This window comes from Rattus rattus, chromosome 7 (assembly GCF_011064425.1).
Source record: "Rattus rattus isolate New Zealand chromosome 7, Rrattus_CSIRO_v1, whole genome shotgun sequence".
Classification (NCBI taxonomy): Eukaryota; Metazoa; Chordata; class Mammalia; order Rodentia; family Muridae; genus Rattus; species Rattus rattus.
The window spans coordinates 90,779,111-90,802,254 of NC_046160.1; the positions used below are offsets into that span (position 1 = coordinate 90,779,111).

The 23,144-nt window shown below is 49.0% G+C and overlaps 1 protein-coding gene across 1 annotated transcript in view; it reads right to left on the minus strand.

Moving 5' to 3' along the window:
* Positions 1-23,144, minus strand: part of Sptb (spectrin beta, erythrocytic) — a 126,660-nt gene that overhangs the window by 43,032 nt on the left and 60,484 nt on the right. Inside the window, exons 3-10 of the mRNA XM_032907973.1 lie at positions 7,479-7,630; positions 5,578-5,751; positions 4,772-4,863; positions 4,065-4,145; positions 3,656-3,771; positions 3,065-3,177; positions 2,126-2,313; positions 396-513 (exon numbers count right to left, since the gene is read on the minus strand). Coding sequence (XP_032763864.1) covers positions 396-513; positions 2,126-2,313; positions 3,065-3,177; positions 3,656-3,771; positions 4,065-4,145; positions 4,772-4,863; positions 5,578-5,751; positions 7,479-7,630 — 1,034 coding nt within the window. The remainder of the gene's footprint in view (positions 1-395; positions 514-2,125; positions 2,314-3,064; positions 3,178-3,655; positions 3,772-4,064; positions 4,146-4,771; positions 4,864-5,577; positions 5,752-7,478; positions 7,631-23,144) is intronic.

Sequence of the window (23,144 nt, forward strand, 5' to 3'; positions counted from 1 at the left end):
GGTTTCCACCTCTGTAGGTGCTCAGCAAATCCTTGGCGGCTAAATAGCCACCTCTGTTCTATTAGAGCTTCCAGATGGTGCTACAGCTCCAAACCTCTGAAACACCACACAGCACTTCCCTTGTCACAAGAAATTAACATTCTAGACTCAAAGACAAACTCAAGGTTTCGTAGAGGACATGCTACCGAAAACGGCCCCAAAGAATGATTTTGAGCGCTTAAAGAGACCAAAATGTGAAGGGCAGGGGGTAGCGTCTGACCTCTTTAGAGATGTTCAGATGACTCCCCTAAATAGCCAGCATGTAATTAATGCCAAATAAAGTGACCAGGTCTGGCCCTGCTCAGTGGCCACCCCATCTCCCCATCTCAGATGGGCCATTGAAACTGTCACAGTACCCTGTTGATGTCAGACACTAGCTTCCCATCGTGGGGCGTGTACACTTTCTGATTGTTGGCTCTCATTCGGGATTGGATAGTGAACAGGAGGACTTCCAGATTCCCCTTCTCTTGAAACCTGTAGGGAAGAGAATTTGGGATACTGGTACTGAGGTCCCCACAGACAAACTCTTTGCTGAAGTCAACATGGAGACCCTGACCTCGTGGGTCTTGGAAAGCAAAGCACGTGTCCTTAAAGACAAGGACAGGGACAAGATAGGCCCACTTTCCTGCTAAGACATCTGACACTCACTGGCAGGGGTTGGTAGGAATCTGCACCTTTACAACTCAATTCAGAGAAAATGCAATGGCTACCAGAGCATTCATTTGCTTCCATAGGGATTTGCTAACCGGAATGTTCTGGTAACTCCAACCCACATGAAGAAAACCCTTTCTGTCCTACAAAGGAAGGCTTGTCAGACACATTGATTTAGTCCATAAAACCTTAGAAGAGGCAGGATCTACACAAGAACATACTGCATGGAAAGCAATTTTTGCCCAAGTCTCAAAGAGCTGATTCTTCAAGTCCTACAGACCAAATGTGCTCAAGGGCCAGATAGGGTCTAGAGGACATGGTCCAAGTAATGGTAACTTTCACATTTCTTCATGTACCAAGAGTCCATTCACTTCTACCCTTGAGCACAGCACCGAGGAATCAGCTGTGTGCCCAGTCTAACATACCTCAGTGCTTGAAGCCCTCCAGGGGCCTTAGGCACTGTATCGGTACAGCCAAGAGCTAACACCTTTGTATACTGGGCTTGATGGTATCAGTTTTGAATTTAGGACTTTAAAAGTGGGTTAGTGTCAGACCAGAAACCCAATCCAGGGTTACAGAACATCCTGGGCTAGGTGTCTCATGTTTCCCTGTTTGAGAGACTTGAATAGAGACAGAGAGAGAGACGAGTAGGGTAGAAAGAAACAGAGGGCTCACTGATGAACTAGAAGCCTCTTTTCAGAAGTAGACAGCTAACAGCAGAGAGACTGGAATTCCTGGTTATATATTCATGTGTGCATATTTGCGAATGCATGCGTATGTGTGCCTGCATTTCTATGTGCACATACATGCATGTGTTCATGTACATGTGTTGCATAGTTGTGAATATTTGTGAGAGCATTTATGCATGGCTGTATCCATACATGCCTGTATAACTATGTGTGGTTGTACATGTATGTGCTTATGTTCATTATACATGTATGCACAAGTGTGTGGATGGTTGCATGTGCACATGTGCATGTGTGGTGGGGCCAGGCAGAGCTCCTGAGAAGCAGGCTTAGTGCTTTGCTAAGTGACAGGTGGGATGGAGAAAGATGGATATACTTGATGATCACAAGGCCCCATGTAGGGCACTCGGGGGCTAATAATACAGAGGCTGTGCTCTGAAATGGGGTCAGACTTACTAGGAGGAGTTATCCAGTACTGGCTCTCCAAAGAAGCCTGAGATGGCTCCCCAGTTGGACTTGGGAGCCTAGAAAAGCATTTTCTTTCTCTATGAGCAAAGTTACTCATCAGTGTCAGTAAGCTGGATGGCATGGAAGTGGGGTGGCCAAGTAGGACATGAAGCAGGTGACAGATGTCCTGCTATAGAACTCAGGGCTGTGCCTCATAGATACACCTCACAGGACACAACCCTCAGCTCTTGACTTTTTCAGCCCCCAAGGACTGACTGCACTCCTGAGTGCCAGAGCCTTACTTGGGTGGCTTCTCCACAGTGCGGTAGGTGCTGAAGGCCTGTAGCTGCTGCTGGACGCCACTCAACGAGTTGGCAAACTTGCGGCTGTTCAGGACGCTAATGGTTTGCTCAATCCAGGTGAGCAGGTCTGAGGCTAGCCCACTGTACTTTTCAATCATCTTCTCAGTCTCAATGGCATGGTCAATGACCTAGGGAATAGTCTTGTTACTCATTTTCATCAGAAGGGAAATGTCACCAACGATGTTACCAATGAGACCTACACTGGGGCTCCTGCTTCTCTCTCAAGTCCTAGGTTGGGTTTGTTCCCTGAGACCCCACATTGCTAAAGGAATGGAGGAGACATGGGTGCGGCCCTCTCCTGCACTGTGGTGATGAGTTTCGGTGGTAGCATCCCCCTCCTTCAATCCTATAGAAGATCAGTAAGTTTGCAGAGCCCTAGAGGGGCCAGTGCTGCATCTCAAACTTCATTAGGAATCAAGGTTATCTGGGCAGCTTTTGCAAAACACAAGCGAGGCATGCAGAGATGGACGGAAGCCTCTCTACTCTTGAGAAGCAGCGGGGGAAATATAAATCAGACTTGCACAGAGGGGCGTGCTCTTGGTATACTGTGGGAGCCTTCAGGGTCTGATGTCACAATCAACAAAACAAATTAAGAGCGTGTGGTGCTTGGGTGTGTGTGTGTGTTTTGGAGACACAGGCCTCTAGACACATGCTCAGACATGGGACTGTAGCCCGTCAGGACAGACAACAACATCCTTTGGAGTCAGCTCAGGCGTTTCCCAGGGAACTTTGGAGGAACTGAGGAGCAGGTGTCCTGGACACCAAACTGCAGCTGGGGGCCCAGACCCAAAGCTTCCAGGATGGACAGGGAGACCACACTCAGGGCCTAGGGCTGACAACAGAGAAGAGTACTGGTGTGCGGACTGCATAGCTCGGTACCTTGCCGACTCGCTTGCCCTCCACCGCCAGCACCTTCATCTTGGAGAAGTAGTGGTAAAACGCCACCACGTAGGTGATGATGGACTTCTCATCTGGGTTTTCTGTGAAGACATCTGTAAGAGGGAGACAGGACATTCTGAGCACCAAAACCAGAGCCTAGGAAGGTCAGGTTTTAAGCATTTAGCCCCACTTTCTCTGTCATGAAGTTCAACCTGCATGTCAAACAACAACTTCTAACGGTATGAAATAAAGGAGTAGCTAGGTGTAGGAGCAGAGGCCGGATGGTCAGGAGTTCAAGGACAGCTTCTGCTACATAGCAAGGAGAAAACTGCGTGGAGGCCTCTGATTTCAGACAGTGCCGGAATCCACGTCAGAACAATAATCTACAAACACAGAATGAAGGTTAGCCAAACCCTCAAGGATCCTCCCCACAAGTCAGGTGTCTGCAGAAAACCTACCACCACCAAGGAGAAGAGCAGGGCCCTGGCCTAACCCCAATGTCTCTGTCCCCGTAGCTTGCCAGGCGCCTGGACCAGCCCTGGGAAGGAGTCCACTTGACTGCTCTGGAATGGTAAAGCGAGTGTGGCTCACCTTCAGGGTCAAGGAGTGGGATGATGCCCAGCTGACGCTCGGCCACATCAAATGCATGCTCCAAGTTATGCCGGGCATTGGAGTCCTTTAGCTTGTCAAAGTCAATGAGGTCAGGCCTGAGGACAAGAGCTGACTGTTAAGATGGCGTGGCCATGAGGTCCTAGGCACGGACAGTTGCAGCGTAAAGCAAGGATGCTAGACAGACGTAGGGAGTTGGGAAGGCGAAAGAAACGAGACACAAGAGCAAGAGGCAGGGGAGCTGTGAGCTTGGAAGAGGGCAGCAGCATGACTGGAAATCGAGGGAAGCCGGAGGACCCAGGGTAACAGGAGAGTCAGCAGAGGCACACCTCTTGCCCTCTAGTAACATGCAAGGTCTCAAATCTTTCCCCGGCCCCAGGGGTCCCCTTACCGGTGTTTATGAATTAGGGCATTGAAGGCCAGGCCGTCCTTCCAGCTGGAGGTGAAGTTGGTTACGTTGACTTGGGGGTAGCTGCATTAAGAGAAACATTAAGACTAAGAAACAAATTCTTTTGAGGCCCCAAACAAGCGGGCGTCTGAGCTGAGGTTCCAAATGCTAGTAGAGGAACAGGCCTGCCCCACTGGAGCTGCTTCAACGTAAGAGCACATTGATAAGTCACACAAAGATACTCTCATAAACTGTGGCTCATAACTCAACAGGTTCCAGAGTCCGACCACAGTGACTTTGGAAAGGAACCCTGAATTTCAGGCCTAAGAATCAGGTCAAGACAGACTTGAATTAGCTGCACTAAGCCTGCAATAGTTCTGGGGTACTGGTGTCTGATGTCCCGTTGGGGATGGCAGTCTCTATGGCAGGGGTTCTCAACCTGTGGGTCGTGACGCCCTACCAGGAATGAACAACCCTTTCCCAGGGGTCGAATATCAGAGTTTTTGCATATGAGACATTTACACTGTGATTCATAACAGTAGCAAAATTACAGTTATGAAGTAGCAATGAAAATAATTTATGATTGGGGGTCACCACAACATGACTGGGTATTAAAGGGTCACGGCATCAGGATTGTTGAGAACACTGTCCTAGGGGAAGCAAGGAGCCAATGGGAAACAGGGTATGGCGGGTTTCCAGGGCATACACACCCGGCTGTCTTCATCTGGCACCACAGAAGCAGAGCGTCCTTGGCTGAGCGTGTCTCCCGACCTTCTTGAGTTTGGACAACAATGTCTTGAATCTGCGAGTGGCAAAGGAAGAAAGAGAAGAGCAGATCTGTATCCGGCTCTATGCCTCCCTGCTTTCCTGCACGGGGGTTGGGATCTCCCTGTGTCCTCCATATATCTGTAGCACTCATCTCCCTGGCATCCCCACACCCTACGGTCTCGGGTCCCAGTTGCCTACTTCTCTGCCTCAGTCAACCAGAATGGCATAGAGATGCACCCAGTATCAGAGGGAACGATGTTAATCAGATACCTGTGCAGGGGTTTGAGACCTGACCGTAAGACATCCTGACGTCTTCCTCTGATGGTATGTGCTCTTAGGGTGGGACAACAGCACGAATGCTGGTATTGCTCACTTGATTGTACTGAGCCGTGGCTATCAGACTGGGAAAGCACACTCTACTGGGTATGTCTGTGCGGGTGTATCCAAATATAGTTAACTATGGGAAGAAGACATCCCTTGAACGTGGACAGTATCGCTTCCTACGGTCGAGGGGAAGGGTGAAGGAGAGAGTCTTGAATCTCAGAGGAGAAAACGTTTCTGGCTTAAAAAGTATAAAGGGAGATTCTTTTTTCTGCACATTTTTTGCAATTTCTGAATCAGATTATTTCATACACTAAGGAGTTACACACAGAGGGCCAGGAGACAAAACGCAGGCCCTGCAGCAGACGGTATCCTAGCTACAAGTCAAGGTCCCGCCCCCCCAATTTCTCCTACACACAGGACCCACCTGGAATCGGAGGATGATCGTCCAGATGAGGCCCAGGACCAGGCGGTGGTTGCCATCCACGATGTCGTGGGAGCCCATGTTTTCCAGGTGCACGCGCTGCTCCTTGAGGAACTGCAGGGCTTTGTCCACGTTCTCCAGGCAGTGGATGCGCATCTTGCCCTTGGTCGGCCTTGGCTAAGGGACAGCATGGCATCATGGGCATGAAGGGACTTCACAGTCACACCAGAGGTGGCTGTACCCTGTTCCAGCTGATACCATCAGCTCTAGCCTTCACCCTCCTGGCCAAGTTCCAGATTCCACAGTCACTCCTGACACTTTTCTTTTTTACATTTATTTATTTTCAATGTTATGTTTATGGGTGCATTGCATATACAACAGCGCACCATGTGCATGCAGTGGCCATGGAGGCCAGGGAAGGACATCCCCTGGAACTGGTGCTATAGGCTGCCATCTGGGCACTGGAATTGAATCCAGGTCCTCTCAAAGGGTAGCTGATCCCTAACTTCTCAGACATCCCTCCAGCAACGCCTCCCTTTTAGCAAAATTCAGGTGGTTTCTGTACCAAGCATTCAGCCAGGCTTCATGAGAGCCCTTCTGGATCTGACGCAGCTTCTGTGGGTGCTAAGTGACAGTCACACTCAGTAACCCAGTAACAGACAGTGAACTGAGTACTTGCTGTGAACCAGGCATGGTTCTGCTAGTGAGTGGTAGGAATGGCTTTTAGATTGGTGATTAACAGTGGTCCCATCCCTAACAAACCTTCCACCCCTGAATGCCCCAGCCAGAATCCAAGGGGCTTACTATTAGTGCTAGTGCGTGCGTGCGTGCGTGCGTGCGTGCGTGCGTGCATGCGTGTGTGCAGATATGTAGGTGTGTGTCTGAGGACCACCTCGGGTGTCCTTCAGTCACTGCTCACAACTTTGTTTGAGTTTGGATTTTTTTTTTCTTCTTTCTTTTTTTTCTTTTTTTCGGGGCTGGGGACCGAACCCAGGACCTTGCGCTTCCTAGGCAAGCGCTCTACCGCTGAGCCAAATCCCCAACCCCGAGTTTGGATTTTTTAAGACTGGCTCTAACTGGTCTGGAACCTGCCAAAGAGGCTAGACAGGCTGGACAGGGAGTCCCCAGATTCCTATATCCTCCTCCTCCTCAGTGCCAGGGTTATGAAAGCACACATCCCACCTTGCTTTATGTGCATTCTGAGGGCTGGACTCAGGTCATCAGGCGCTTTACCTGTGTCCCCTAACTATCTACAGAAGGGATCCCCAGGGCAACTCTTTCAAGTGGAGTTTCAGTGTGGGCTAAAAGGCAGGAACTGCAGCCTAGAACTGAAAAGGCAGAAGCAGAACACTTTTCATTCAAACCCCAAGAATCTCACAATGCCTCAGTCTATACACGGAGGAAGTGGAGGGCAAAGAAGACCCTGCCTCATAGACCCAAGGCCACAAAGCAAGTGGCAGAGCAAAGCATACACCCTCGCCTACCACAGTGCTGAGCAGGGACAACCGAGAGCCCCCCTTGGGCTCCACCTGGACCTGTGGCAAAGCACACAGCAAACTTTCTCCCCCCCTCCTCTCCGTTCTAAGAGGAATGCAAATTTCTCTAACAGCTTCATATATCTAGGCCCACGCATCCCAGCTCCAGAAACCCAGACTCCAGTGAGAAAGGCAGAGCTCTGCATAGCCTCTGGAATGAGCCTGAAGGGGTGGGAGTGGTCAGAAGGGGCGAGAAGTTCTGGGAAGAAGTCAGAGACCCCAGTCAGCCACCCAGACCCTTGAAAAGAACATGGAGAAACTCTGGCAAGTCAAGGGAACCCACTCTGCTCCAGAAAAGGCCTTTCCTCAAGAGGTGTTGACGGCACCAGCCACAGGCTGGGAGGGGCCTGGCGCAGATGAGGGCCTTACCAGCATCTCTCCGGAGAGCACCTCCAGCAGCTTGATGAGCATGCGTCCATCCCGCAGGTCCTTGTAGAGATCGCTGATGCGGCAGGACACTCGAGCCAGGTGGGAGTTCACCCATTTCGTAAAGGTTTTCTTCTGAACCACTTCCCGCTCATCTGGGTGAGAGAAGCGCTGGGGTGAGCACCCGGGCTGGGAAGGCTGGTGCACCATGGAGCTGCAGGGCTTCTCTGCAATTCTAGAGTCACCTTGGCCTGGCAGAGGAGGCTGTTGTAGCCACACACACCCCCCCCATTTCTGGGAGTATGTGCCAACCTTGCAAGTCTGTCTCATTTGCCTTCCCACTCTCGGGGACCACAGGCCATCAGAACTAAGGAAGTGATGTGGCCATCACCTCTACCTCCACCACCACCACCTCCTCCACCTCCACCTCCACCCTCCACCTCCCTCCACCACCACCTCCTCCCCTCCACCTCCACCTCCACCACCACCACAACAACAACCACCTCAACCTCACTCACCTCCAGCAACACCACCACCTCCACTTGCCCCCACCCCCGCCACCACCACCCCCACCACCCCCACCTCCACCACCACCTCCACCACCACCACCACCACCACCACCACCACCACCACCACCACCACCACCACCACCACCACCACCACCACCACCACCACCACCACCACCACCACCACCACCACCACCACCACCACCACCACCACCACCACCACCACCACCACCACCACCACCACCACCACCACCACCACCCCACCACCACCACCCCCACCACCACCACCACCACCACCACCCCCCCCACCACCACCTCCACCACCACCACACCCACCTCCCCACCACCCACCACCCCACCACCTACCACCACCTTCACCTCCCCACCCACCCCTCCCACCCTCCCTCCTCCCACCTCCCCTCCACCTCCCACCTCCCACCTCCACCTCCCTCCCCACCTCCCACACCCTCCCCACCTCCCCCACCACCACCCACCACCACCACCTCCACCACCACCACCTCCCACCACCACCACCACCACCACCACCACCACCACCACCACCACCACCAACCCCCCCACCAACACCCCACCCCCACCCCACCACCCCACCACCCCACCACCACCACCCACCCACCACCACCACTCCCACCACCACCACCACCCCCACTACCCCACCCACCCCACCCACCCCACCACCACCACCTCCCTCCCACCACCACCACCTCACCACCTCCCCTCCCTCCACCTCCACCCCTCCCCTCCTCCACCTCCTCCACCTCCACCACCTCCACCTCCACCTCCTCCACCTCCCACCACCACCTCCACCTCCCCACCTCCCTTCCACCTCCCCACCACCTCCTCCCACCTCCACCACCACCTCCACCACCACCTCTGCATTGTAGTAAGACACCCTGATCGGCCACCTGTTTCAAAATGTCAGGCAGAACAGTCTGTACTATTCTGTTAAATCTATTAAATTCAGATTTTAATACCAGCTCCATCTATCTCTCCATCAACCATCCATCCATTCATCCCTCCCTGCCTCCATCCACCCATCCATTCCCTCTGCCTAGACTGCTCTTAGCATTCTCCCACAAGCCCTTCACTTAATTCCTATTTGTCCTTTAAAATCAGGGCAAATGGAATCTCAGGAGGGCCTTTCCTGACCCCCTGGGCTCCTCCTGTGTGCTCCTGCATTCTCATTGTCACTGATTAGTTGAATATACGTCTTTCCTACAAGACCATGGGCTCGTGGCGCCCGGAGAAGCCTGTCACGTTTGCCTCTCCATTCTCAGCTCTGAAGCTCAATGCCCGGTAGGCACTTTGTAGCTGTATTGCAGGTGACTAGTGAAGCATTTATTCGGTTCTGTCACAGGCCAGCCTATGCTAGTCCTAATGACACACTGCATGCTCTCAAGCAGTCCTTGCTGTGGAAAAAAACAAGCCAGAGAGGAGTTGGGCTGTGCAGCGCCTGGCCCATACTAAAGCAGCTTAGATGGGTACCTACTTGTACCTCTGTGCAAGTCAATACTGGTGGGGAATTCAGGCTAGGGCTTGAGAGTGGACAGAAACTGTAAAAATGAAGGGTAGAGAACGGCAAGGAAGAAGAGGAAAAAGTAAGAAACAACAGGACAGAAGAAGACAGCAAAGCCCTCGTCATTTGGGTTTGTGAACTGTGTGACCACTGGCTCCCAGGCCCTTGAGTTTGAAGACTGAGGCCAGGAACTGACCCCACAGTATGTCTGGGTCTGGGGGCCTGCAGATCCCCGGACAAAGAATGTGTAGGTGGGTCACAGGCAGAGTGAATACAGGAGGGAATTGTTAGCACAGGGAGAGGAGGATAGCTATGCCTTCTACTGAGTACAAACCATGGAAGGGCTGGCTTTCTAAATTATTAAATATCAGGCTTAACACAGCAAAAAGAGGAGCTAAGCCAGGGCTGCCCCTGGGGCACGATGCTGGCAGCTTGCATCAGATTCCTTCCTACCTCGTGGCTATTTTAGTGTTAAGAACTCAGCGTCTTTATTCATCTGTTCAGCCATTCAACAAATGCTTACGTTACAGCCATGAAGTGCTCAGCACTGGGTGGAGGTGGCTTCAAGGACAAGCCAGAGGGGCCCTATCCTGAGAAGACAGACTCTATAAGGAATTCAATGGGTGCATGTGTCACACATAAACACTTCTAAGGTAGTATTTTAATAAACCCGCCATGAAGAGGAGGAGTGCGGTGCTCCTCTGATTTTAAATGAATGTAAATCATGTCATTCATTCATTCCAGGCCTCAGGGCCAAGGAAATCCCCGCGTACCCTTCTGTCAACAGCAAATTAGAAGGTTTTCTTGATTCAGGGCTGTTATAGCAAAAAAAAAAAAAAAAAAAAAGTTTTGATGCGATGCTGGACAGAATGCAACTGTCTTTATTCTAGGGTATGCTGGGCTGGGATTGCTCAATCCGTACCCCAAGGCCTTCCCTAGACCTCTTTCTTTCTTTTTTAAATTTTATTTTATGTATATGAGTAGCCTGGCTTTATGAATACTAGAAGAGGGTATTGGATCCCGTTACAGATAGTTATAAGCCACCATGTGGTTCTTGGGAATTGAACTCAGGACCTCTGGAAGAGCAGTCAGTGCTTTTAACTGCTGAGCCATCTCTCCAGCCCCTAAACCTGTTTCTTAAGTCAAAGGTAGAAGGGACCTTTGACCAAGGGACTGAAGGTTTTAGCCACTATAGAGGTGAGTACCCTCAAAAGCTAACGTCTCTCTTTTTTTCTTCTAATTTTCCTGTTCATAAGATTCTAAAGATTTCACTACCTGGTGCTAAACTCTGTTTAATTTGTGCCTGGAAAAGAAAACGGACATGCTCCTACTAGAGACACAGAATATAACTCCAGGGTGCTAGGCTGGCACAAACACTGGCATCTCATAAAGCATCCTGAGCCCTCCTCAGTTTCCAATACGCAATGATGCTGGAGTTGCAGGCTTGGAGCACGGCAGATGGCCTCTTGGCTGCCTTAATTTAAAGGGGAGGGGGGAGATTACCCAGAATCCCTAGCATTGTGAAACACTTTGCAGTGTTGAGGCACGGGAAAGATTCCGAGAGGCTAATGATGATCAGAAGCAGAGTAAGGGCCCAGGGGTGGGGATTAATTTCCATTAGCTGTTCATTCGGCTGCACATTGGCACGCTCAGCACATTCCTCCCTCAAGACCTAGACACTACTCAGGAGCCATCTGAGTGCAGGAGAGGCCGGTGGCCGTGAGCCAGCTGCACTGGAAACCATGGTAGAACGAGCAGGGAGAGAGCAGACTGGTGCAGGAGGCCTGCTGTTCCCAAGGGACCCAACGATCCTAGCATCTACCCTGAAGAAGGCTTCGGCAAGGCCCTGCAGGAGTTAATGCTTATTTCTAGAGCCCTGCCCTTGCCCATGTAGGAATGGGGCGGGGAGGTGACCATGGATGGGTCCATGCCTCCGTGGCTTTGGAGCTTGGTCTCTGCATTCTCTGCTTCTCTTTCTTTCTCACTTCTCAAGTGGGGCCACACGCATCCCCTCACATGTTAGGGCTGCCCCAGAAAACGCATCTTCTTCCCCAATCAGCTCTGACCTAGAATTACTGTGAGGGTGTTGTGACAGGTGATCTCCTTACAACTCCTTTATAAAAGTGTAGCTTGAAGTCAAATGTACCCACGATATTGAAACCCCCAAACATCCACCCGCTGACAAGCAGGGCTATATAAGAAAAGTGCCGGCACACAGAAAGGTGTCATTCTTCCATGACAGTCACCACCTCTAGGAGACTGTCCCAGAGGCCATTGGGACATAAGACACATGGTTCACACTCCCTCAGTAAGGATCTATCTCAAGCAAACAGACACAAACTCACTAAAAGCTAGTTTTGCAGCCATCTAAGAGATAAAGTGCATTCTGGCAGACTAATCGTGGCGATTGGCTTGACTACATCTGCCATCAACCCAGCAGCTGCATGTGCCTGGGAGGGATTCTCTTGACTGGCTCTTTTGAGGTTGGGGACTCTAAATCTGGGCCACACCCTCTGATGGCAGTCTACCCAGAAGGACATGGAAGAAGGAAACACTGCTTTTTGCCTGTTTGCCCTCACTCTCCCTGGCAAAAATAATCTATTCTGTTGGCGAGGCATTCCTTTGCTGGTGGCGAAGACACTTCAGAGTTCAGTGAAGACTGATGGCTAGAAGCTGCCTAGGCTCCAAGCACCCGCACAGATGGGGACTGCTGACCCATCTCATGGACTGAACAACTACTGAATCATTGGCCCTCTGATTGGGAGACAGCCTCTGTTGGACTACCCAGATAGACTTCAGCCTGTAAGCCACTCTGATGAAAACTGCACACGCACACACACACACACACACACACACACACACACACACACACACACACACACACTTTGTTCTATCAGTTCCCTTCCCTAAGATATCGGTGAACCTTGACTGATACATACAGGAATGCCGCATAAAGTAATACTGGATTAGTTACTGGATGAATCACACTAACACCTATGGGGTCAATGCAGAGAGAGGTCTGTGACAACAGGAGTTGTTAAAAAGGTCTTCAAGAAGAAAAGCACTTTGGAAGGGCCAGAGGAAGACAAATGACTCAAGCAGACATGGGTGGAAGGTTGTTCGTGGGATACTGGGGAGCTACAGGTTTGGAGACATAGAAAATAGGCTTTCAGTTAGACATGAAGATCTCTGGGATGAGAGGCTTGGAAACATAGACTGAAAGGCCCTGGGTTCAATTCCCAGCTATCAAGAAGTCAAGGACAAGAGCTAGGGCATGAGTGGGAACAGGAAGGACTATTTAATGTTTAGATTTAATTCTAGAGACAAAGGGAACCAGGGAAAATGTGGCAGAGTCAACCCAGAATTTTAATTCTCAAGGCCTCTAATGATGATAAAGAGACAAAATGGTTCAGGCTGCACCTTCGGGTAAGTCTTTAAAGTCTACACAGATACTACCTTAAAAGACCCTCAAGGCCTACTACAAAAGAAATTCTGAGCAAATGGAAAACTCAAAATCACACAAACGTCAAGTATAGTCTTGTGATAAAACCATGTGGCATTATCATATGAAAGGCAGACTCGGCAATGAGGAAGAAATAGTCCTAGCTACATACAGACATCTAACAGCTGATAAAAGTGCATTTCAAATATGTGAGAAAAAGAAAAATGGATTATTCAGTAAAAGTTTCTGCAAAAGTAGGTGACAGCTCATACTTCAAATTCCAGGAAGGCCTTTATTGGGCCAAAAGCTGGAGTGCACAAAATGAAACTAACAAAATACAGTAATCAACCATGGTAGAAGAGTTGTTTAATAAAAGGCCAGGGGAGGTTCCGTAGGGCACAGAATCCAGAGCCAGAAGACGAAACATTGAAAACTCAAATGTGTTAAAAAGTTTTGAGTGGAGGATAGAACTCTGTGAGATGGGGAGAACTAATGAGGGGGAAATGCCACCGAGGGGTCCACAGAGGTTGCTTCACGTGTGAAAAAAACACTGCTCTAGTTTGGATCTGGAATGGTCCTCAAATGTCCCATGCAAAAGAGTCTCCATCTGGTCTACAGCTTGCTGCTACTCGAAGGCAGTGGAAACTTTAAGATGTGGGGCCTGGTGGGAGGCCTTCATGTAACTGAGGCTTGGGGTGGGTTGAATGAGGATGGCCTCCATATTGGAACTCTTGATTCCTAGTTGGTGGCTCTTTGGAAAGCATTAAGAGGTACAGCCCTGTTAAAGGAGGTGTGCCATAAGCTTTGAGGTTTCGAAAGCCCAAGGCATTCCCAGTTAGCTCTCTCTGCCTCCCTGTGGATGAGGATGTAAACTCCGCTGATGGTCCAGCACCATGCCTGCTAGCCTGCAGCCTCGCTCCCTGCCATGATGGTCATGGACTCACCCTCCCCAGTAAACTCTTTCTTCTCTAAGTTGCCTTGTTACAGTGTGTTAACATAGCAATAGAAACCTAAGACACGGCATGTTCTCAAAGGACTCAGAGGACCCAGGATTCTGTCTCCCTCCTTGTCCTTCCTGTCCACTTGCGTGTGCACCTAAATCTTGGCTGTGAGGTCACCAGCTCCGATCTTCTATGTGCTTCCACTGAGACATGCTGCCTCACCAAAGGCAAAGTTAAACAGGCTATACATTTGTAGCTTCAAAACCTGTGAGCCAAAATAGACCTTCGCTCCTAATAAGCTGACAAACTTGAGAGTTAGTTTGTTACAGCAAAAGAACCTGGTTAGCACAAATGATTGTAAGTTAAAAGGAGGACAATTAACAATGCAAACGAAGGGGTTGGGGATTTAGCTCAGTGGTAGAGCGATTGCCTAGCAAGCACAAGGCCCTGGGTTCGGTCCTCAGCTCCGGGGAGGGGGGGGGGGACACAATGCAAACGAAGAGCTAACAATAAAGACTATCAAAATCCTTCAATATAAAAAGCCACCCAAGACGCTTGGAGAGGCCTCTTGGAGAGGCAGATTACAAGCACACTCATGAGGTTGAGGCATGACTTGTTAGTTAACAGCACTCCTTGCTCTTGCAAAGATGTGATTTTGATTCCCAGCCTCTCCATGGTGGCCCAAACTCTCTTTTATTCCAGCTCCAGGCAATCCAATGCTCTCTTCTGACCTACATGGGCACCAGGCACACATGTGGTGTACATACATGCGTGCAGGCAGGATATTTATAAACACAAAACAAATCTAGAAATAAATTAAAGCACATACCTGTACACACAAATATAAAAACAAATTGTCCTTATTGGAAAAGACAGCTGGGAAAATGTTTCTCTCAGATTTTGATTATTGGGAAATGGTTATTAATTGTCAGCTACAAGAGTGGTATTAGGTTTAAGTGGGAAATGTTCTTGTCTTTCAGAAACACAGAGAAAGGTAATTAGGGGAAACATGATTATCTTTAATTTACTTCAAAATAATTCAGCCCCAAACATGCAGACATATCAGTAACACTAATCCCACCAAACGAAGACATATTAGCAATACTAAATGACCTCAAACATGCAGACACGTCAATAATACTAAATATGGATGGTGGCCTCTTTTACCTTCACCTCTGCTATTTTCGTGTTTGGAATTTCTCTTACTAACAGTAAAAAAGCAAAAGGGAAGAACATGAAGACACACGTGCTTCACTTCTCAGATGGAAAAGCGATCAGAAAGTCTGATGAAGTAGAACTCTGGCAAGACTGTGGGGAGCACATCTGTGGGGTAGCACATCTGTGGGGGAGCACATCTGTGGGGAGTGGGGGAGCACATCTGTGGGTAGCACATCTGTGGGGAGCACATCTGTGGGGAGCACATCTGTGGGGAGCACAGCACTCGTGTGTCCTGGAAAGAGTTTAACGGGGCCAGCCTCTATGAAAAGCATGTGGCAAAGATGATCTCAGATGCACAGCCTTTCCCCCTAGTGATTCCATTTCTAGGAATTTGTCCTACAGCCACACTCAGACATGTATACTCAGGTTCACTCATTGTAGTTTTGGAAACAGTCAAAGATTAAAAGTTACCTAAGTATACACAGTTAGGGGACTTGTTGCATCGAGATATGTTCTTACAATGGAAAATTACTTAACTATAAATAGAATGAAGACCCTCGTGTAGTGATATAAAATAATTTCAAGATATACTGGGTGAAACACATAGAACTGTGCAAAACTTAAAAAACAAAGCTCTGAAAAAACCAATAGAGACTACATGTTTAAATATGCATAAACTATTCAAGGAAAGATACATAAGATGTGGTTAACACTGTGACCCAGCTATTGATTCCTCCTGGTGCCTGTAAAATTCCTTAAGTGCTTCATGCCCCTCTCCCTTTTCTCCATTCAAAATGTCTCAAAATAAAGACTTGTGGGCTGGGGTGGGGGCGGGGGCAGGGCCGGGCAGGGGGAGCCCAGGAGGAGAGCACTTGTCTAACATACAGGAGCCCCAAGGTCCAAACTCTAGTTCCAGAACAAATGGAAAGCAGAGAATGGCAGTGTGCATAACCAACAGTGCAGCTCTTTATATTCTGGTTCCATTAAAGAGGATACCAAGGAGGTTACATAAGGAGTTTCGGCAACAAAAGAGGTAAGATATCTTTTGAGGCAAAATTTGGGCTCAAGCCATATGTATGCATAATATGACTTTATAAATAAAAATAAATAAATCTGGGTGGTAAGACTATGTATGGGTGGTATTTGTTTTCTTCTTAATTGGCCATATAAATAGTTTCTACAATGACAAAAAAATTAAAAAAAAAGAAAACTCTACAATTAGCATATAATACTTTTAATAAGAAACAAAAGATGTCATAGAGACTCGAGTAAAAGCTCATAAGCCCCAAGGAATAAACGATAAAAATTTTAAAAGGGCAGCCTTTTTTTTAAAAGGGCAGTCTGCATTTTAACCAGTTCAGAGCCTGATGCTCTGGGCAAAATCAGCAGGAAAGACAAGTGGGATAAGAGAGGGTGAGAGGCAGGAGGAGGCCTGTGATTGCCCCGTGGAGCATGCGCCTGGGCCAGACTTGAAAAGCAGATTCCCAACTCGAGCTTTCTCTCCAGTTCTCTCCCGGAAGCCAAGGCTTAGTGACACAGAAGCCAATCTCTTATACAGAGAAGCATAGGTGCAGACCCTTGGGGACACATCCTCAGTGGTGTTGGTGACATGAACTCTATTCTTGTTTAAGAGAGGATTTTCCCTTTCAACAGTTCACTCCCAGTCCACTGGTTCTGTGAACAGCGGAAGGCTGTTCCCCTGCCCCGCAGAACTGATAGTCCAGTTAGAGTGGATCTCACGGAAGAGCTTTACGACGTGACTGCAAACCTGAACAAGCACATAGGAATGATAAAAGCTGAACACGGTAAAGTCAGCTAATTAGCTAGGAGTAAATTAATGTAAAGGAAGACAGGAAAGCCATTAAAGCGATAATCTACATACTTGCTAATGAGAACAGACAGCGTATTTTGTGGAAAATATTTAGAACTATAACCAACATTGTAATACTTATATAATCATACCTCTATCAGCATTAAAATAGCTTTATAAAGACATTAACGATGTCTTTTTTTTTTGGTTCTTTTTTTCAGAGCTGGGGACCGAACCCAGGGCCTTGCGCTTCCTAGGCAAGCGCTGTACCACTGAGCTAAATCCCCAACCCCATAACGATGTCTTTAGTCTTTTATTTTTCATCTTTTCTATGTTAAAATAGTGCATGCGCTATTCTTGGTTTCAACTTGACTACATCTGGAATTAACTAAAACCCAAATGGGTGGGCACACCTTTGAGAGATTTTTCTCTTAATTAAATCATTTGAAGTGGGAAGACCCACCTTTAGTCTAGGCCACGCCTCCTGCTGGCAACCTAACTAAGGACGTGGAAGAGGAATCTTTCTGCCTGCTTGCCTTCACTAAGTCCATTTCCTCACTGGTACTGGAGCCTGCTTCTTGGGGATCTGATGTAGACTACCTGAGACATCCAGCCTCACGGAGAACCTGAGAGAAAGCTACTGGATTCTTGGACCTTCTGTTGATAGGCGGCCATTGTTAGATTAGCTGGACCACAGCCTGTAAGCCATTCTAGTAAGTCTCATCTATATACAGAGATTCATTCTATAAGGTCTGCTCCTCTAAAGAACGCTGGCTAATCCAGGGGACAACTAGAAGATCCAAAAGAAAACCAGGATGAATGGCTAACTGTGCTGTTTATTAGCAGAACGAAGTGCTTGCTGACCTCTGGGCTCTCTCAGCTCGTCTCACTCCACCCCTACCCTAACTTCTCCGGCCCATGGGCTTCCCTTCCACCAGCCTCTCATTCCTGTACAACCCTGTCACTTCAGCCATGTGCCCTCTTGGCTCTCATGACTTTCTAGGTCCTCTTTCTGGGTCTCCTTCTCTCTCTCTCTCTCTCTCTCTCTCTCTCTCTCTCTCTCTCTCTCTCTCTCTCTCTCTCTCTCTCCTCTTCCCTTCCAGATGCCTTTGGCTGTGCTCTCCCTTATGTCCACAATAAAGCCTTTCTCTTCCACCATACCTTAGAGCAGCCACATCCTCCCGTTATTTGCAACCAGCAAGTTTGTGTCTGTGTGTGTGTGTCTGTGTGTGTGTGTGTGTGTGCGCGCGCGCGCACGCGCGCACACGTCTGGGGGCCAGAATGCAAAGCAGCGAACTGATCAGAGCAAAAGCGAAGGAAGATTTCGAATTTGGGGCTCTGGATGGAGAAGAGCTTGGTGGCTCTGGGATAAATCTATAAATGTGTTGGAGGACAATGATTCTAGTTGTCCTGAGTAGGTGGTATTGGACCCAGAGCAGCTTGGGCATGGAAACCAACTAAGAGTCAGTGACAGACACTTCTACTTGAGGTAACCCAAAAGGACTGGATGTAAAATAACATGGGCTCATCTAGAAGATTCTATGGCTCAGGGGTTTGTTGTCCCTGGCAGGTGACAGTATCCTGAGGCTATAGGCCATCAGTGACTTCAAGGTTTGACCAGAGAGCCTCAAGAGGGTGCAGGTGAGCAGAAAAACAGGAATAAGCATCTGGACTGGGGTATAGAGACGGACTATGGAGGGCTCAGGAATACGTAAGACAACCTGAGGACTCGGTCTAAACAGCACTGTGATCCGTAACGTCACTTCTACCCCGTCTGTACACAGTGAGGGAGGAACTCCATCTGCCCATTTCACAGGGACAACCTGGGTAAGGGTAAAGCACTGCACACAGACTCGTGTCCAGGTGCCAGCTATTGTTAGACTTGGCTGGCACTCATTGGGATGCACAGCTACAGGTCAGGATGGTCCAGGATACAGCCCCAGTCCAGGCAGGAATTCCTGGAGGGCCTAATGATTTGTTAAAAAGGTAAAATTCTCTTTCCCCAAGCCTGGACCCAAAGCTCCATCAGTCATGATAAAGTGGCACTCTGACCTTTGTTGGTGATGTCGATGATAAGTGGCTTCTGAGGTGGGTGAGCTGGGAGAGCCTGGAGCATCATCTAACTCAAGTGGTCTGGTGAGGCATGAGAGCTCCACAGAACAGAAAAGTGGCTGTACCAAGGTCACTTGACTAGAGCATCGGAACAGAGGAATCAGTGTCGGAAGGACATCAGCGACTGCCAGCATGAGTCACTTTCTCCCCACATGTGGTGGCCTTCCCAGCCCAAACAGCCATCTGCCCTTCCTAGACTTCTGCATGGCTTCCTCATACCTCTGTCCCCAGGTCAAAACAACCACCTCTAACCCAAACCTAGCCATACCACTTCCTTGCTAAAATACTCCGATGGGTGGGAGCAACCCTGCTCCCCATTCCTCCTATCCTGGCACATGGAGCTGTCTCAGTTAACAGCTTCTCCCTTTGACCATTCAATCTGCCATTCCTGTTTCAAATACTCCCCTTTGTCACCTTTTTTCTGAGGTTCCTGCTGCTTTCTTCCAGGACTTCTCTATGGCCTCTGAAGCCCTCTGAGAGATGACTCCTACACGCCCCCTCTTCCTCTACCATTAATTTATGCTTGGACTCCAGCAAGCTTAATGGGTGAGCTATAAGCAATGGTTGATGCTATAAATTTATATAGTGTTTCCAGGAAATCTTCCCAGTGTTCAGAATAGTATGTGTGTGTGTGTGTGTGTGTGTGTGTGTGTGCACGTATGTGCACATGTTATGTGTGTATATGTGGTGTGTGTTTATATGTGCTATGTATGTGGGGAGTGTATGTGTGGTGCACATGGTGTTTGTGGTATGTGGGTGTGTGGGGTGTAGTGTGTGTGTATCTGTTATATGTGTATGCATGTTGTATGTGTGTGTATATGTGGTATGTGGTGTGTGTGTCTGTGTGGTGTATGTGTGTATGTGGGGGGTATGCATGGTATGTGTGTATATGTGGTGGAGGGGAATGTGTAGTGTGTGTGGTGTTTGTAGTATGAGGTGATGTGTGGGTGTGTGGTATGTGTGTGTTATATGTATATGCATGGTGTGTGTGTGTGTGGTATGTGTATGTGGGGTCTGTGTGTATGTGTTTTATGTGTATGAGTGGTGTGTGTGTATGTGTTGTATGTGTGTATGTCTCTCTGTGAGTCTGTGTGTTTGTGTGTGTATATGTGGTATATATGTGGAAATGTATGTGTGGTTTGTGTGTGTATGTATGTATGTATGTATGTATGTATGTATGTATGTATGTGCTGTGTGTGGTATGTGTGTGTGTTGTATGTGTGTGTACGGGGCATATGTGTCTATGTTATAGGTATGTGAGTGGTTGTGTGTTGAAGATGTGTGTGTACGTGTTGATGTGTGTATATGTGGTGTATATGTGGGTGTATGTGTGTGGTATGTGTGTTGCTTGTGGTATGTGGGGGGTGTGATGTGTGTGGCGTGTATGTATGTATTATATATGTAGTATGGTGTGTGTATTTATGTGGTGTGTGGTATGTGTATGTGTGTTGTGGTATGTGAATTGTGTGTATGTATTGGGTATGTGTATGATTATTTGATCCTTTCTCACTTGACAGTAAGGTGAGATTTCCAGGCTGATCCAGTTTCTAGCATCTGAAAGCCAAAGTATTGGGATGCAAAGTGCTCCAGACTCTTGCCAGCAGCCTCCCTAGCATCCTCTCGTACTGACATGATAAAAAGAGAAAAATGAACACATTGAACAGATGCTCTGAAAACAACACCCTCGGCACCTCTTCAGTATGCAAGGGAGGCCTCAGGGACCGGGGCTGGGATATGGCTGCTCCTGGGAGGTCTGGCATTGGAGCCTGCCCTTGGGGATGGAGCTGACACTCCGCAGGAATGTCCCAAAGATGGAGGAGGCCACTAATGTGGCTCACTCAGACTGCGCGGCATGGGGAGGGAGCAGAGTCTTATTATTAACCTCGCTGCATTAATATTTGATAAAGCGTCTTCACAATGATAGATAGTAGTCACCCATGTGAAGGGAACAGCCTGGCTCCGCAGAGAGTCTCTGAAAACGATGAATAGCTTTCATCAAGAGAAGAGGAGAGAGGGGAGCTGTTCCGTCGGAGCAGTGCTTGCTGGGTAAATGTGAGCACCCGAGTCAGATCTCTTCACCTATGTAAAGGCAGGGCGGGTGGCACGCACTTGTGTCCCCTTCTGGGAAGGTGGAGAAAGGTGGATTCCTGGGGGCTCACTGGTCAGTCAGCCTAGCTGACCTGGTGAGCTCCAGGCCAATGAGAGACACTGACTCTAAAACGGTGGGAGAATCTACAGTGACGCTCAAGGCAGACCACACAGTCAGGGCAGCACAGTACCCTCTCTCATGGGCTTCCTGCACAGGATACAGGCAGCCTCATCCTCAGAGACACTTGCCTGGGCTGGGGCTCGGTTTCATAACTGCCTACCTCCAAGAGGAAGCTGCTGATCTAACTACTTTTCTTCCTCTGATAGTACATTAAGATGGCCGCCGATGAGTATTTATCTGAATAGTGTGTTATCCAATATATGATTCTAAATGTTTTGAAATCTGAGAAGACAAAGCAAAACAAAACAAAACAAGAAAATCCTAAACCCCCAACACTTTAAAAGCTGTCTTAGTGTCACCACCTCTGGGATCAGCGGTAGCTGGAGGGATGCTGTAACCATGAAGAACTGATGTCTTGGTGGCAGCTGCTTCTTCTGAATCCACCAACGGGCTCTCACGAAGCAGTGGATGCCCACCCACTGAGGTAAAGTCCTGCTCCCTAAGAGAAATCAGACACCCTCTGGACACAAAGCCCTTTCTGGGTCACTAGGAGCAGCAGGATCCTGGCACCAGTGGAGAAAGCAACCTGAGGGGAAGGTCTTAAAGCATCTCTTAAGAAGACTCTGAAGGCCATGGGTAAAGACCAATCCACCCTGAGATTCTGCGGGCATATCTGCTAGTTACTGAACTTAACCTCGGGGCCTGGCACTGTGGGTCAGCAACAGTGCTCATGAGAGCAGGGACGCAGCAGGCGGTGCCCCTCACTCCAGCTTGGATGGCGCTGCTACGTTCTTTAAACTGCCATTGCTCATTCTCACTGCACAGCCTCGTCCCACTGTCAGGGAGGAGAGTACAAGGGGAACACAGAAAGGAAGCCTGCCTCCCTTTTGAAGCATCTTGGATACGCAACCCAAAGGCAAAGTGAGGCCAGCTGCATCATGTCGGGCCTTGTTTCAAAGGAGGGGCTCTGTCAGTGTCTCCCTTAGTAACTGTTTCACTGGGCAACACAGAGAAAGACAGTCAGCCTCTCTTCCTCACAGGTCCCTCGGGAGACTCAGGGCTGCTCTCTGTGCTGCAACCTTCGAGATGCATCTGTGTGCGTGGAAGGGCCATAAATCACGGAAATCATGTAGTGAGCGGCATATGGGGTGCAGGAAGCCAAGCTGTGTGCCTGTAGGACAGGGGGCGTGGCTGGGGGAGGAGGCTGTGGGAAGGCAGAGCAGGGGGCAGTCACCACATAGACTTCCTTTCTGGGGCATCTTTGTGGGCCTTTTTTCTGTCCCTCCTCTTCCGCCCGGGCCACATTTGTCACAGGCATCCTCACTGGGTACATAACTAAGTGCAGGGAAGTGGTGTGCACAGGCAGGGGTGAGGAAGAGTCAGCATGCTGCCTGTTACAAGTCTTTGCAGTCCTCAGCACTTTACCTCCCATTCAGGCGAACAAACATGTTTGTGAGTGGTTCCTAACCCAAACAGTGCGAGAGGAAACAGGATTCCAGTGACAGTGAGGGTTAGCTCTCAGAGACTCTGAGAGTCTGTCACTTGAAACACCAAGGCTGGAGCCTTGGGAAGGACACAGTTTTTGGCTTTCAAGCTGTTCCCTTCCCCTAACCCTTGAGGCAGACCCCAGAGGGAGAAATGTTAACACCACAGACACCCATCAAAGCCTGGTCAGAAGGAAGCCTCCAGGCTGCCCACCACTTAGCCTGGCAAATGCTGCCAGCCAGAGACAAACTTTAAGAAGTTAAAGTATGCTTATAGACCTGAGGGAAATATTCCTTCTGGGCTCCTGCACTGCACGTCCACCTCCCCTCCACCCTACCCCCACCAAGGTCAAACGCATTCCGTCTCCAAGTTCTCTCTCCCATCCCCTACTTACTTTAGTCAGATACCTCAAAAGTCATTCATTCTAGAGCAAGCTCAGGTTTTTATACACAAGGGCAAGGTAACCAGATGG